General features: G+C 43.1%; 1 protein-coding gene across 1 annotated transcript in view; it reads right to left on the bottom strand.

Annotated features, from left to right (window-relative positions):
* Positions 1-14,204, bottom strand: part of LOC137377428 (protocadherin-20-like) — an 85,962-nt gene that overhangs the window by 15,282 nt on the left and 56,476 nt on the right. The window contains exon 2 of the mRNA XM_068047007.1: positions 9,517-9,607. Within this exon, the coding sequence (XP_067903108.1) occupies positions 9,517-9,607 (91 nt within the window). The remainder of the gene's footprint in view (positions 1-9,516; positions 9,608-14,204) is intronic.

The raw sequence follows: 14,204 nt of genomic DNA, 5'->3' as shown, positions 1-14,204 counted from the left end.
TGCTTAAATCTTGGGATAGGATTAACACAAGAACTTCTAACTCACATGGGTGCTACCAAATACCAACTACCAACTGAGTGAAGTTAACAAAGCTGACCAATATTCTATTTGTGCATATTTGTTGTCAAGAAGCTCTTTTACTTTGTGTAGGAGAGTGCACATAATAACGTCTTTTTAAATTAGGCTTGGAATCTGTTTTTAATTTGTTTACAGGGAGGTACACTTAAACTAGAAAGTTCATCTTGGGTCTTATCCTGGAGAATTCCTTGAAAATGTTGTGCTAAAAGTGCATATGCACAATTGAAAATTTAATGGCTTGGTGCCCATGAATGAAAGAACCAGAGCTGATGTGGGAATGATTTCAGTCAAAAGAATAAGAGGAAATAACATTGTAGGAATGCTAGAAATTTTCAGAAATTAAGAGATTGAGATTTGAAATAAAGGGAAAAATAATTTTGCTAAATTGAATGCACAACTGCAAAGGATAGATAAATTGGTAAAAATATTCTTTGAAAATATAGAAAACTTGTAATGTAGATCAGACAGACCCTAAATAGAGATTAATTTGCTTTATTGAACTAAATGCTTGGGTCATAGTATAATGCAAATTACTGAGTACATTAGTACATTACAGTTTGTATAGTAAATGGTGTATTTTAGTTATATGAAACAGCAGTTTTTATGATACAGCATATGAAAGATTAGTTTAGATGCTGATATATAAGTTGCTGATTTTATGATTCTGTATGGTTTTGTAGGCATGTGCACTGAGGATCAAAAGGAATGAAGTAATTCAGCAGCAAAAGCCTTAAGGGATAATAGGTTAGAGGCTGAGTGAATTTGGGACGCTTGCAGTATGTTGTCAAATTGGAACCTCTCGGTTCATCGGTTTGCAGCAAATAATTAATAAGGCTTAAAGAAAGTGGTCAGTGTCTCTGTTCGGGTGAAGCAGTGATTTACTTGTACTTCTTTCAATTTAGTACACTGTATTTGCTGCTCACAATGTGGTTGCCTCTACATTGGGGAGATCAAACACAGATTGGGTGACCGCATTGCAGAACACCTCCACTCAGTCCACAAGCATGACCCTGAGCTTCTGGTTGCTTGCCATTTCAAAACCACCCCCACCCCCCCGCCCCCTGCTCTCATGCCCACATTTCTGTCCTTGTCCTGCTGCAGTGTTCCAATGATCATCAACGCAAGCTCAAGGAACAGCACCTCATTTTCCGATACGGCACTCGACAGCCTTCCGGACTGAACATTGAGTTCAATAATTTCAGAGCATGACTGGCCTTTTTTAAATTATTATTTTATTTTATTTTATCATTTTTTTAACCATGTGCCTGCCTTAAACTTGGTTTTCATGTTTGTGATTTCAGACGGAGCTGTTCCTTATTCTGTCATTAACGCTGTCTCAACACTAATGCTTTCATCACACCATTAGCACACTCCTTTTGCCTTTGCCCCATGACATTGTCAGTTAATCTCTCTGGCCCTCTGACCTATAACACACCTTCCCTTTTGTTCTCTTTCACCCCTCCACCCTTGCTTCACCTGTTTAAAATCTATTACATTTCTAACCTTTGCCTGTTCTGAAGAAAGGTCACAGACCTGAAACGTTAACTCTGCTTCTCTCTCCACAGATGCTGCCAGACCTGCTGAGTATTTCCAGCATTTCTGTTTTTATTTCATATTTCCAGCATCGCAATGTTTTGCTTTTATATTAGTAGAGATTGATTCCTTACTGCTGCATTATCAGTTTAACAGTACTTTTAAAGCATATCACAGTTGAAAATTTGATTACATTAGTAAGGTTATGTTATGAAATGATGTAAACTCAAATGCAAAGCTTCAGACAATTTTGATTGTATGAACAACTCCAGAATAAGACTTATTGAGAGGCTGTGGAGTGGTATGTTCAGTGACATCATGTGAAATTGTCCAAATCACTGAAAAAAAAACTAAAAAAATTTGTCTCAGCTCATTGAAAAATTAACATGTTTTTAAACCAATTACATGTGTTGGGAGAAGGTGGTTCAGAAAAATGAAACCACTGTTTTCTTGTGAGCACCTTTTAAAAAAATAGTTGTGATGTTGGTTCAGTGAAGACATAAACCACCCAGTGAAAATTGCTGAGTTACGTGTCAGATGTGCTGTAAAATTAATTGGGCTTATGCAAATACATTACTTCCACCACTGTTGTATTGGGTAGGGGCCTCAAACTGATAGCAGACAACATTTGATATCTTACCCAATCCTGAAAATCACACTCTGGAAATCAGGCATGAAGGAGATACTCATTCTTCTTCTTATGCATCCACTGTGTCCTGGTGGGGGGGAGGGGAGGGGGTGGTGGTGGAGGAAGGTGCCCTTTTAAAAAGGTATGTCGCTTAAATTACTGTAGATCGCAGTGTATAAGTTGACCTGGCGTATAAGGTGACCCCATTTTTCCGGCCCCATAAATCATGCTTTTGCATATACTCACCGTATAATTTGATCCCCTTTGCAGCCACATGTTATACTGGCCTTAGTAATCAGCCTCAATTTTTCATCCTACAAATGCATATTTTACTTGCCTATACCTTATAACTGGGTGCAAAGCATTAAGCAGGCAATACGGGCTGTGTTGCGAAGATGCGTGACAGTTTAAGACACACTGTTACGACCAGGTGAGAAAGTGTCTAGGGGTCCCTCTCAGCCTTCACCTGGTCTTACTGTAACAGGTTTAATTTTAAACACACCATGTTTTTAGCTCCCCCTTGGTGAAACCTTGTTCACCGCTTTCCAATTATAAGGCAAAGAAACCAGCACAAACAGGTTGTCTTAGGTTTCAAGAAGAAAAGTTGACATTTATTAAACATAAACTTCAACTCTAATTCGGTTGACGCCTATGGATACATGATGCGCCCACATTAGCATGCATATGTGATACCCACATGCAAATAGAGACAGAAAAGAGCAGAAGAAAAATAAAGTGGAAAGGTTTGAGGCAATATCTGAAGAGTTGTTGTTACGGTTCTTCGAGCTCACTATAGAGTCCTTGATTGCAGGTAGATCTTGTTTTTCGTTGGGGCCCAGTATTCTTCTTAAACCTTGTTGTCTGTAGGACACAATTCTCTCTTGGGGTTCATGTGTCTTCAGTGAAACCAGAGGCTTGTAAGAAAGAGTTGGGAGCAGACGGCAGAGAGATCTTCTCAGTTCAGGAGCAAACAGGCTTTTTTGCTCAAACGCTCTGTGGCTAGTTTAAAAAAACCCTAGAGCAGTCAGTTAGTCATGTGACCAGATGGTCTATCCAGTCCTGGATTGTATCACTTTAGCAGTCTCTGAAGTGCTCCTCTTACACACAATACCTGGAGATCAAGGTCCATTGTGGGTTGGATGTGTCAGGGAATGGTCCTTTGTCCTTCCAAGCACCGTCTGTTAATATGCAAATGTATTTTTCCAGCCACGGCTGATCTGTTTAACAAGTCATTTTCTTGCTCTAGCAACAGTTTAAAAATCAATGTTCATGACAAAATTAATGTGCCTTATTCCTGGGAGGTTAGGGCCTAGCATGACACACACTCACTCTTTGCGTTGGATGCCGATGACAATGAATGTGACACGACACCGGGCAGGCAATTGCAGTTAAAATAATCTTTGTACAGTTAATTTATTCAATAAACCGTGTCATGTTAATTTAATGATTTACCGGTGTTATGTTTTCCTTTCAAATAGCCATGACTGTGGTTCACTTTTATATTCGGCGTATATGTCGATCCCTGTTGATGGAGGGATTTTTTGAGGCTTCAAAGGTCAACTTATACGCCGGTATCTATGGTAAACCTCAACTAAAAGTAAATGCACAGCATCAAAGAACACTTTGCAGTCTGTGATCATAGGCTTGGATGAATAATTAATTAAATATTCCAAAGCAATTGGGAGGCAAACGGAGAGGCAGGGCTGAATTTTCCAACATGTTGGGACCATTACCAGGTCCTGAACTTGCATGGGTCAGCGGTGCGCTGGAGTTGGTTTCTTCCAGGAGGTGGCCAATTAAGAGGCCGCTTCCTTGTTTGCTATCCAATTAAGCACAGTGGGTGGGTTCCTGAGATAGTAGGCTGAAGGCACTGGATACTGTAAAGGCTATGGACCCTGACAACATTCCGGCAATAGTATTGAAGACTTGTGCTCTAGAACTAGCCACACCCCTAGCCAAGCTGTTCCAGTACAGCTACTACACTGGCATCCACCCGGTAATGTGGAAAATTGCCCAGGTATGTCCTGTGCACAAAAAGCAGGACAAATCCAATCTGGCCAACTACCGCCCTATCAGTCTACTCTCGCTGTTCAGTAAAGTGATGGAAGGGGTCATCGATAGTGCTATCAAGTGGCACTTACTCAGCAATAACCTACTCACTGAGGCTCAGTTTGGGTTCCACCAGGACCATTCAGCTCCTGACCTCATTACACCCTTTGTCCAAACATGGACAAAAGAGCTGAATTCTAGAGGTGAGGCGAAAGTGATTGCCCTTGACATCATGGTGACATGAGAAATAGGTCCTCAAAATAATTCCATATGTGTATTCACAATTTAGATAACTGTGGTGCTACTATAAAATGGGTGACAGCAGGAAATGCTTCAAATTTCCAGCACCCGCGATAATTTGCTTCAGTTTTAGTGTAAAGCAGGTGAAACTGGCAATTATGCATAGCACCCAATTTTGCTTTCTATTAAAAGTTATTATTACTATTTACATGGATCAGTGCAAAAGAGTTTCACTTCTCAATGAGCCTGCAGTTACAATGTAAATGCAGACTGAGCTCAAGGTTAGTGCGCATGGGAATCGGCTTGAGTTTTCATACCTGATTAACAATACACAACCATAGAAACCATAGAAAGGTTACAGTACAGAAAGAGGCCATTCAGCCCATCATGTCTGCGCTGGCTGAAAAAAACAGCTGCCCATTCTAATTCCACTTTCCAGCACTTGGTTCATAGCCTTGCAGATTGTAGCACTTCAGATGCAGGTCCAGATACCTTTTAAATGAGTTGGGGGTTTCTGCTTCCACCACCAATCCGGGCAGTGAATTCCAGACACTCACCACCCTCTGGGTGAAAAAGATTTTCCTCATGTCCCCTCTAATCCTTCTACCTTCTACCTTAAATCTGCGCCCCCTGGTAATTGATCTCTCTGCTAGGGGAAACAGGTCCTCCCTGTCTACTCTATTCAGGCCCCTCATAATTTTGTACACCTCAATTAAGTCAACCCTCGGCCTCCTCTGTTCTAAGGAAAACAGCCCTAGCCTATCCAACCTTTCCTCAAAGCTGCAACATTCTAGCCCTGGCAACATTCTTGTGAATCTCCTCTGTACTCTCTCCAGAGCATTTATGTTCTTCCTGTAATGTGGTGACCAGAACTGTATGCAATATTCCAGCTGTGGCCTAACCAGCATTTTATACAGTTCCAGCATTACATCCCTGCTTTTGTATTTTATACCTCGGCCAATAAAGGAATGCATTCCATATGCCTTCTTCACCACTCTATTTACCTGTCCTGCCACCTTCAGGGACCTGTGGACATGCACTCTAAGGTCTCTCACTTCTTCTACCCCTCTCAATATCTTTCCATTTATTGTGTATTCCCTCGCTTTGTTTGCCCTCTCCAAATGCATTATCTCACACTTCTCTGGACTGAATTCCATTTGCCACTTTTCCGCCCACTCAACCAAACCATTGATATCATTCTGGAGTCTACAGCTATCCTCTTCACTGTCATCTATACTGCCAACTTTTGTGTTATCGGCAAATTTCCCAATCGTGCCTCCCACATTTAAGTCCAAATTATTAATATATATCATAAACAGCAAGGGACCCAACACTGAGACCTGTGGAATGTCACTGGAAACTGCCTTCCATTCACAAAAACATCTTTTGACCATTACTCTTTGTTTCCTGTCACTGAGCCAATTTTGGATCCAACTTATCACATTCCCATGTATCCCATGGGCTTTTATTTTTCTGACCAGTCTGTCATGTGGGGCTTTGTCAGATGCCTTACTAAAATCTATGTAGACCACATCCACTGCACTACTCTCATCAATCCTCCTTTGCACTGGTTTGAAGTTGAAAGCACTCTGAGCTAAAATTGTAGTGTGAATGCACCGTAACATGGATCTATTCGCAAGCAAAGTCATACCAAGCATCCAAGAGCAGTTGCAAATATGAATGCCATCCTAAAAACCAATAGCTCTCCTTTGTTTTTGCTTTGAATTTTCAAGAAAGAACTTACCGTGCCTCTTAACACCTCAGGACATCCCAAAGCAGAACATAGCTAATTACTTTTCAAGTGTAACCACGGTTGTAATGCAGGGAAATACAGGAGCCCATTTGTACATAGCAAGGTCCCACAAACAGCAATGAGATAAATGAGCAGATAGTTGTTTAACCATGTTGCTAGAGGGATAAATATTGACCTGGATATTGGGAGAACTCCCCAGTTCTTCGTTTGAATAATATTATGAAATCCTTTGGGTCTACCTGGGAGAGCAGACTAGGTATTGATATAACTCTCCTATGAAAGACAGCACTGCCTCAGTGCTGCATTGTAGTGTCACCCACATTATGGCTCAAGTGGCTGGACTGGGCCTTAAACCCATAGCACTACCAGTGGTACAAGGTTGATACTAAATTTGGACAGAATGTAATTGCCTGTTCAAGAAGTCTTTACCTAATATGCAAGAGGCTATTTTTCTGAACTAGCAGGCTGAATTTTCCCGCCATCGTCAGTATCACAACATCAGAACCATTTCTGGGTTCTGACCCCGCATGGGTTAGAGGTACATCGAGAGTTGGAATCTTCCATGAGGTGGCCAGTTAACAGGCCGCAGGCTGGATTTTGCCACAATGGCAGAGGTGGGTCAGAAGGCGGGCGAGCCGGCAAATTCGCCCTGCAGCACGGCGCGCCGGTTGTCCGACATGTTGTTGTTATTGCTCGATTTTTCTGAGGTGGCTCCTCGGGGACGACACCGGGCAGGCAATTAACCCAATTAATAGCCCACTTGGGGGGAGATTGAGGATGCCACCAGGACTTTCTGGGTGTCAAACCGACCCCCCAGTGGGTCAGGAGGCCAGCGGCAGCTTGGAAGCAGCCTCCAGGTGGCAGCCACCAGGAGCCGCAAAGGTGCGAAGGCTGCAACCTCAGTCATAACCCTTTCTGTAATAGACCATTTTAAAGGTCCATTTTTGACCATTTTGAAGTACCTCTGTGAATAGGGCCTGTTGGGATCATGTACATTTGTGAATTGGGCCTGGTGGAGATGTGTGTCTCTGTGAATTGGGTGATGAAGGCAGTTGGATGTGGGACAGTGACTGTTGAGGTAATGTTTCAGAAGGTGATTGTAAATTTTGTTTTTATATTTGTTCTTGAGATGACAGAGTCAGTGGCAAGGCCAGCATTTATTGCCCATCTCTAATTGCCCTTGAGCAGGTGGTGGTGAATCACCTACAAATGAGTGGCTTGCTAGGCCATTTCAGAGGGCAGTTCAGAGTCAACCATATTGGTGTGGGTCCTGAGTCACATGTAGGCCAGACCAGGTAAAGATGGCAGATTTCCTCCTCTGAAGTACACTAATGAACCAGATGGATTTTATGACAATCTGATAATTTCATGATCATGATTAACGAGACTAGCATTTTATTCCTGATTTATTAATTAACTAAATTTAAATTCCTCCAGCTGCCATGGTGGGATTTGAACTCATTTCTCCGTAGCATTAGTCTGGGCCTTTCGATTACTTGTCCAGTAACATTACCACTATGTTACTGTCTGTTGAAAATCGACATTCCATTCTATATTTCCTTTTATAGATCAGTAGTTTAATAATTGCGAGGTATAAAACTGCCTACAATTAAGCAGTTTGTGTAATTTTGTGCCTTCAATATTTGGAATTTCCCTTTACTTACTTCACCCCTGCCCCCACAAAGTACCTACCGTTTAATACAAAAGCAAAGTACTGCAGATACTGGAAATCTGAAATAAAAAAAGAAAATGATGGGAATACTCAGCTGGCCTGACAGCATTTGTGGAGAGAGAAACAGAATTAACATTTGAGGTCAATGACCTTCCATCAGAGGTCATCAGTCCTACCACCCAAAGCCCAAACACTTCTTCTAGGTGAAACAATGATTTACTTGTACTTTTTTGTATTCTTTCTTCTTATTGTATTCGCTGCTCAAGATGTGCCTCCACATTGCAGAGACCAAACACAGAAGACTGGATTTTACCAAGCCCACGCGTCAGGCCCCATGGCAGGGGGGAGGTGACGGAATATGGGTCTGGCAGCGTCCCTCCACGGAGGCTGACGCCGGGAGGGCCTGGCCCAATCCACAGGGTGGCAGGAGGCTCCGTGATGGCCCCCCACCACTGGGCGATGGGAATGGAATCTAAATATTTAAATGAATGACTTGAATAAATTTAAATAAAATTAACTGAAATCTTTTGTGCTCGCCGCGATCTTCAGTACAGTGACATCGCACCCACGCCTTCAATTCTCCAACCAGGAAAAGTTGGCTTTACACTGGTGGGGAGGGGGGAGGAGTTAAGATTTTCAGTGCGGGAGGGGGGACAGGGTCAAATAAACATAATGTTTATTTGTAGGGATGTAGGGATTCATTGGAAGGGGTGAACTTTAAACTTTGTGGTGTCTGGGGGTGGAGTAAGGTCAGATTTAAAAGGTAATTGCTTTGGGGGTGAAGGGCAAATACTTAATGTTATTGTTATTGGGGAGTGGGAAAGAGGCATTAGAAATTGATTTGATAAATTTTGGTGGGGTATATCTTTAAAAATTTAAATATGCCAGAAGGGCTGGCTGCCCTTTAAAAAGGGCGCCAGCGTCTCGTACAGGCAGCTGACACCATTGCCGGCGACGGACAGCCCACTCCTCCACGTGATTGAGGGGGGCGGGCCACCCCAGCTATTTAAATGAGCCACCGCGTGGGAGATGGCGGCGACTCTTTGCCATGCGGGCCGCCATCTATTGACCTCGCTGGCGAGATCGGCAGTGGGCTCTTAAAATCCAGCCCAGATTGTGAGACCGCTAATATAGGAACACGAGTATGCCGTTTAACCCCTTGAGTCTGTTCCACTATTTAATTAGATCATGACTGACCTGTGACTTAACTCCTTCTACCTGCCTTTACCCCATATCACTCAATACCTTTGGTTAACAAAAATTTATCAATCACAGATTTATATTAACAATTGATCTAGCATCAATTACCGTTTGCAGAGGAGAGTTCTGAACTTCTACACCCTTTGGGCTGAATTTTACAGGCCCCTCGATGCCGCGGGTCGTGGTGTGGGGGCTGGTAAAAAGCTGCGGGGGAGGCCCGCCTCGACCCGCGACATCGAGAAGGGCCTGCTGCATAATACCGGCAGCGGCAGGACCTTGTTGCGACTCCCCCCACTGCCGCCAGGCGGTGGGCCCTTCCTCTCCATATTGAAATAAGACCTAATAAAATGCAAATTCACTTACCTGCAGGCAGCAGCCGTCCCACTCCGATATTACGGTCCCCATTTGTGCTCCGCGTGCCTTCGAAACTCCGTATGGAGTTCCGGGTGAGAACCTGGTGGGGAGGGGGGATCAATAAAATTGTCAGGGCGAGAGGGGTGGAGAAGCAGGGAGAACACCTTTTATTGGATGTGAGGGTGGTGGGAATAGAGGCTCAAATGTTCGGGGGCAAAGTTCAGGAAGGGAACAAATTATTTTTTAAGAATAAATGCCACTTAAATGACCCTTGTGGGGGGTGTTTGGGGAAGGGCCTCAACATCTTTACTCATTGATAATAAAACTTCTCAATGACTGCACCTTTAAAAAATAAAATGACCTTGTAAGGGCTTAAAGCCCTTTAAAAATGGCTCTGGCACCAGTGCGGTGTCATACCCTTATGTCATCGGGGCGGCCGCTCTCCCCCCCATTTAAATGAGCCCCCACGTGTAATATCGTGGGAGCTTAGGGATGGTGCATCCGTACGGATGCATGCCGTTTTTAGAGTGCGCTGCCGCAAACAGTGGCACACTCATAAAATTCAGCCCTTTATGTGTAGAAATGTTTCCTATTTACACTCCTGAAAGTTCTGGCTCTAATTTTTGGACTATGCCCCCAGTCCTAAACTCCCCAACCAGCGGAAATATTTTTTTCTCGATCTACCTTATCTGCTTTCTTTAATATCTTGAAACTTTGATCAAATCACTCCTTAACTTTCGAGGGAATACAACTCTAGTTTGTGTAATCTCTCCTCGTAATTTAAACCTTGGAGTCTGGGTATCATTCTAGTAAATCTACACTTCTCTTCTTCTTCTTTGGCCTCCTTGTCTCAGGACACAATGGGTAAGCGCCTGGAGGTGGTCAGTGGTGTGTGGAGCAGCGCCTGGAGTGGCTATAAAGGCCAATTCTAGAGTGACAGACTCTTCCACAGGTGCTGCAGATAAAATTGGTTGCCGGGGCTGTTACACAGTTGGCTCTCCCCTTGCGCTTCTGTCTTTTTTCCTGCTAACTGCTAAGTCTCTTCGACTCGCCACACTTTAGCCCCACCTTTATGGCTGCCCGCTGGCAACTGACTCCCACGACTTGTGATCAATGTCACAGGACTTCATGTCGCGTTTGCAGACGTCTTTAAAGCGGAGACATGGACGGCCGGTGGGTCTGATGCCAGTGGCGAGCTCGCTGTACAATGTGTCCTTGGCGATCCTGCCATCTTCCATGTGGCTCACATGGCCAAGCCATCTCAAGCGCCGCTGACTCAGTAGGGTGTATAAGCTGGGGATGTTGACCGCCTCGAGGATTTCTGTGTTGGAGATATTGTCCTGCCATCTACATTGCACTCCTTCTAAGGCCAATATATCCTTCCTAAGTTGTGATGCCCTTGCAGTACTTCAGGTATGTTTAACCAGGGCTTTGTATCATTGCAGGACGACCTCTACCCTTTTGTATCCTAGTCCTCTAGATATAAAAGCCAGCATTCCATTAATCTTTTGATTATTTTTTGCACCTGTTCCAGATATTTTGATGATCCTCCCTCCATGTTTCTAACTTTTCACCATTTAGAAAGTACCCTGTTCTATCCTTTTTAAATCCACAGTGGATGACCTCACATTTACCTACATTAAAATCAATTTATCACAGTTTTTCCCAATCACTTAATCTATCAATACCTATTTGAAATTTTATGCTTCCATCTACACTGCTTACAATGTCACCTAGCTTTGCTGAATGCCTCCATTCAGTCCATGTGTGTGATCCTGAGCTCCTGGTTACCTGCCTGATTAGATCCCATTGGAGTCATGAGCGTAATGAGGGAGAACTCCTATTGTGTGATGGAAAGGGAATCAATAAAAGTATAAATATTTATAAGGTAATCATTTTTTTGTCAATGGCAAACTATCTTTTGTTTAAGGAGCAAGAAGAGTCAGCAGACAGTGCATCATTTTTGTCACAAATCATGTGAGGGTGCATTTTCTCTATTTCCAGGTTGAGATAATATTAAAGTTACTATGGAGTGTTTAGGTAAAGTTAGATTTTTAAATAACCAGCAATTGCTCTGATTTGCCTCTTGTGCATCCCACCTCCCTTTGCTTCCCATTGGCAGCCGTGGAATTCTAGAATTCCCTCTTTAAATCTCTCCGCCTCTCCAATGCCCTCCCTTCCTCTAAGGCACTCCTTAAAATGCAAGCTTTAAGGCCTTTACCTAGATCTCCTTTGGCTCAGTCTCCATTTTTGTCTGATTATGTCTCTGTGAAAAGCCTTGGAATGATTTTCTACATGAGAGGCGCTATATAAATGCAAGCTGCTTTGCTTTTCTTTCATCTGCAGTGCAAACTTTCAAAATGTAATTGCTGGATTTTTATCTTAGTTCTTAATAAACATGTAGCAGATTGAAAGCGAGCAGTACATCATAAAAATTGTCATTTCAATTTCCTCTCTTTACTGTGCTGGGAATTGAATCTGCACAGTACCATGAATAGTTCAAGGGCTCTGAAAAGTTTGATGGACATCCAAATGGACTTGCAGATTAGTGTTAAAGGGACATTGTGAAGTGAGTAAAAACCTTAATCCATTCATTTAGTTCTTTGCTTTGTTGTTTTATGGCTAAATTCCAGCAGATGTGCCTGTACTGTCTTCATGACGGAAATGTTTGACAAACATTTCAAAATTATTTGAAGACACAAGAAGCAATGATTCATGCAATGCATTAATGTTTCAATTGTGTATAGTATTAACATGAAAAACTTTTCTGGCTCTTCTCCATCCACAAAGAAAACAGGCTCAACAACCACTTTTTCAAACAGTGCCCTGTCAATAACAGGAGGCACAGCTTTGCCAATATTTGTGACTTGGCCAATGATTTATTGATTTGTCAGTAATGCCTTAATGAATGATTCAAGGGAGAGAAGGAAGAGAAGGTTCTTCTACCCTTTGAATTGTGCCCATTATTGTTCAATTCAGTACATCATTACAAGTGCTGGAAATACTAGATACAATTATCACTGAGTTCTGTTGGCAACATGCATTCAAAACATAATAGCCCAGATTTTGCAGTAGTAATGATGGTGAAACTGTCAGCGCTCGTCGTCATTACTCCTCTGATAAAAAAAACAGCAACTTCTGAAGTCAGCATATGCAGTTAAATGAGGAAATCCAGATGTTGCTGTCAGTGAGTCTATGCTTCTTCAGAGGATGCGCTGTTCAAGATTCCCAGACTGCTATCAAGTAGAAATCACTGAACTGACAAGAACTTGCCCTTTTACATGACTAGTCTCCCTGCAAAAACCCTTGAAAAGTAATACCTTGTTGAATGAGGTGTAACTGGGTTTTTAATGATGTACTAAGTTCAGAATTATTGCAGATAAATCTCTCTGACCCTGAAAAACTAGTTTTGTATTTGTGGAATGTCAAATGTATCCATTATGATACAAAATCCAATTTTTAAAAAAGTTTGTTTATGATATTTCAGCTTCTATCTTAATTTCCTGTAAATGTCCCAATCATTTATTCTACTCTCTGTAAAATGATATTAAAAGTGGAGTTATCCTTCCACTGCTCCCAGTGGAACTTCCAGGAGTGCAGAGCTGCCGACCCTCCAATTGGCCGGCAGCTCTGGAGGCGGAAGCTCATCCCTTAAAGGGATGGCGTCCCCGACAGCAGGCAGTTAATTGCCTGCCTGCCGTTAAATAGCAATGGGGCACTGACGAAGAGCTGAAGCGGGTTCTACCCCTGTCTGTCAGCCCGCTGCCGAGACCCCGTCACCAGAATAAAACCCGGTCCGACATCACTCTTTCTGGTCACTTGGAGAGCCCCTTGACTTGGCACAGATTCAAACTAACAGCAGGAAAGGGGAAATCTACACCACAGAGATTGCTAGATCTTTGTGGGCAGCTTTCTTCAAGGTCAGCAGCGAGCACCGTCACTTCACCACTGACTGCAAAATCTGGGGCAATGCTGTCCCTCTTTGGTACAATGCATGTTTCTTTCTGTATTGCACTATCCATTTGTTATTAACAACACAACTCATGACTTGTGCAAAGTTTCTAGAGTCACAAGGATCTTGCAGATTGGCCAACAATAACACAATGCAGGCTTGTATATTTGTTTGCACAAAACTTTATGAATAGGTCATTTTTAAATGTAATCATCAGTATCCATACTGGGACAGTTGTCAATCTATTTATAACATCCTCATGCTTCTCAATGTCCCTGTGCTAGTTTTAGCATGGGCACATTAGTAATTCTGGCAAACACAAGTTTATGGGGATGTTTCTTTTTGCTGTTTCGCAACAGCAACAATAGTAGAGAAGGGTGTTAAAATTGGTGGGAAACTTTATGTTAGGTGGGAGGCACCGCCCACTGGCCGAAGATTTGGGGGTGAGCCCGACTCCGCTGGGGAGCCATGCTGGGACCTTTTGCTTCCCAAGCCCTTAATTGGCCTTGGGTGGGACTTCCACCTCCTTGACGCAGGAAGTCCCATTTAATGGAGCTGCCGGCCGCAGCTCTTAGTCCCAGCAGTGCCACTGGGAGCAGTGGCCACTGCTGAGAGTACACCCAACCAACGCAAGCAAGGTGAAGGATGGCGCTAGAACAAAGGTAAGTTTCTGGGGCCTCGCTGGGGACAATCGACTAGGCCCCGATGAGGCAAGGGGCGTCAGTTGGGGGGTGGGTGGGAATTC

Source organism: Heterodontus francisci, chromosome 15 (assembly GCF_036365525.1).
Source record: "Heterodontus francisci isolate sHetFra1 chromosome 15, sHetFra1.hap1, whole genome shotgun sequence".
Classification (NCBI taxonomy): Eukaryota; Metazoa; Chordata; class Chondrichthyes; order Heterodontiformes; family Heterodontidae; genus Heterodontus; species Heterodontus francisci.
Note: the sequence above shows the minus strand (reverse complement) of the source record. Positions and strands in the feature narration are given on the sequence as shown.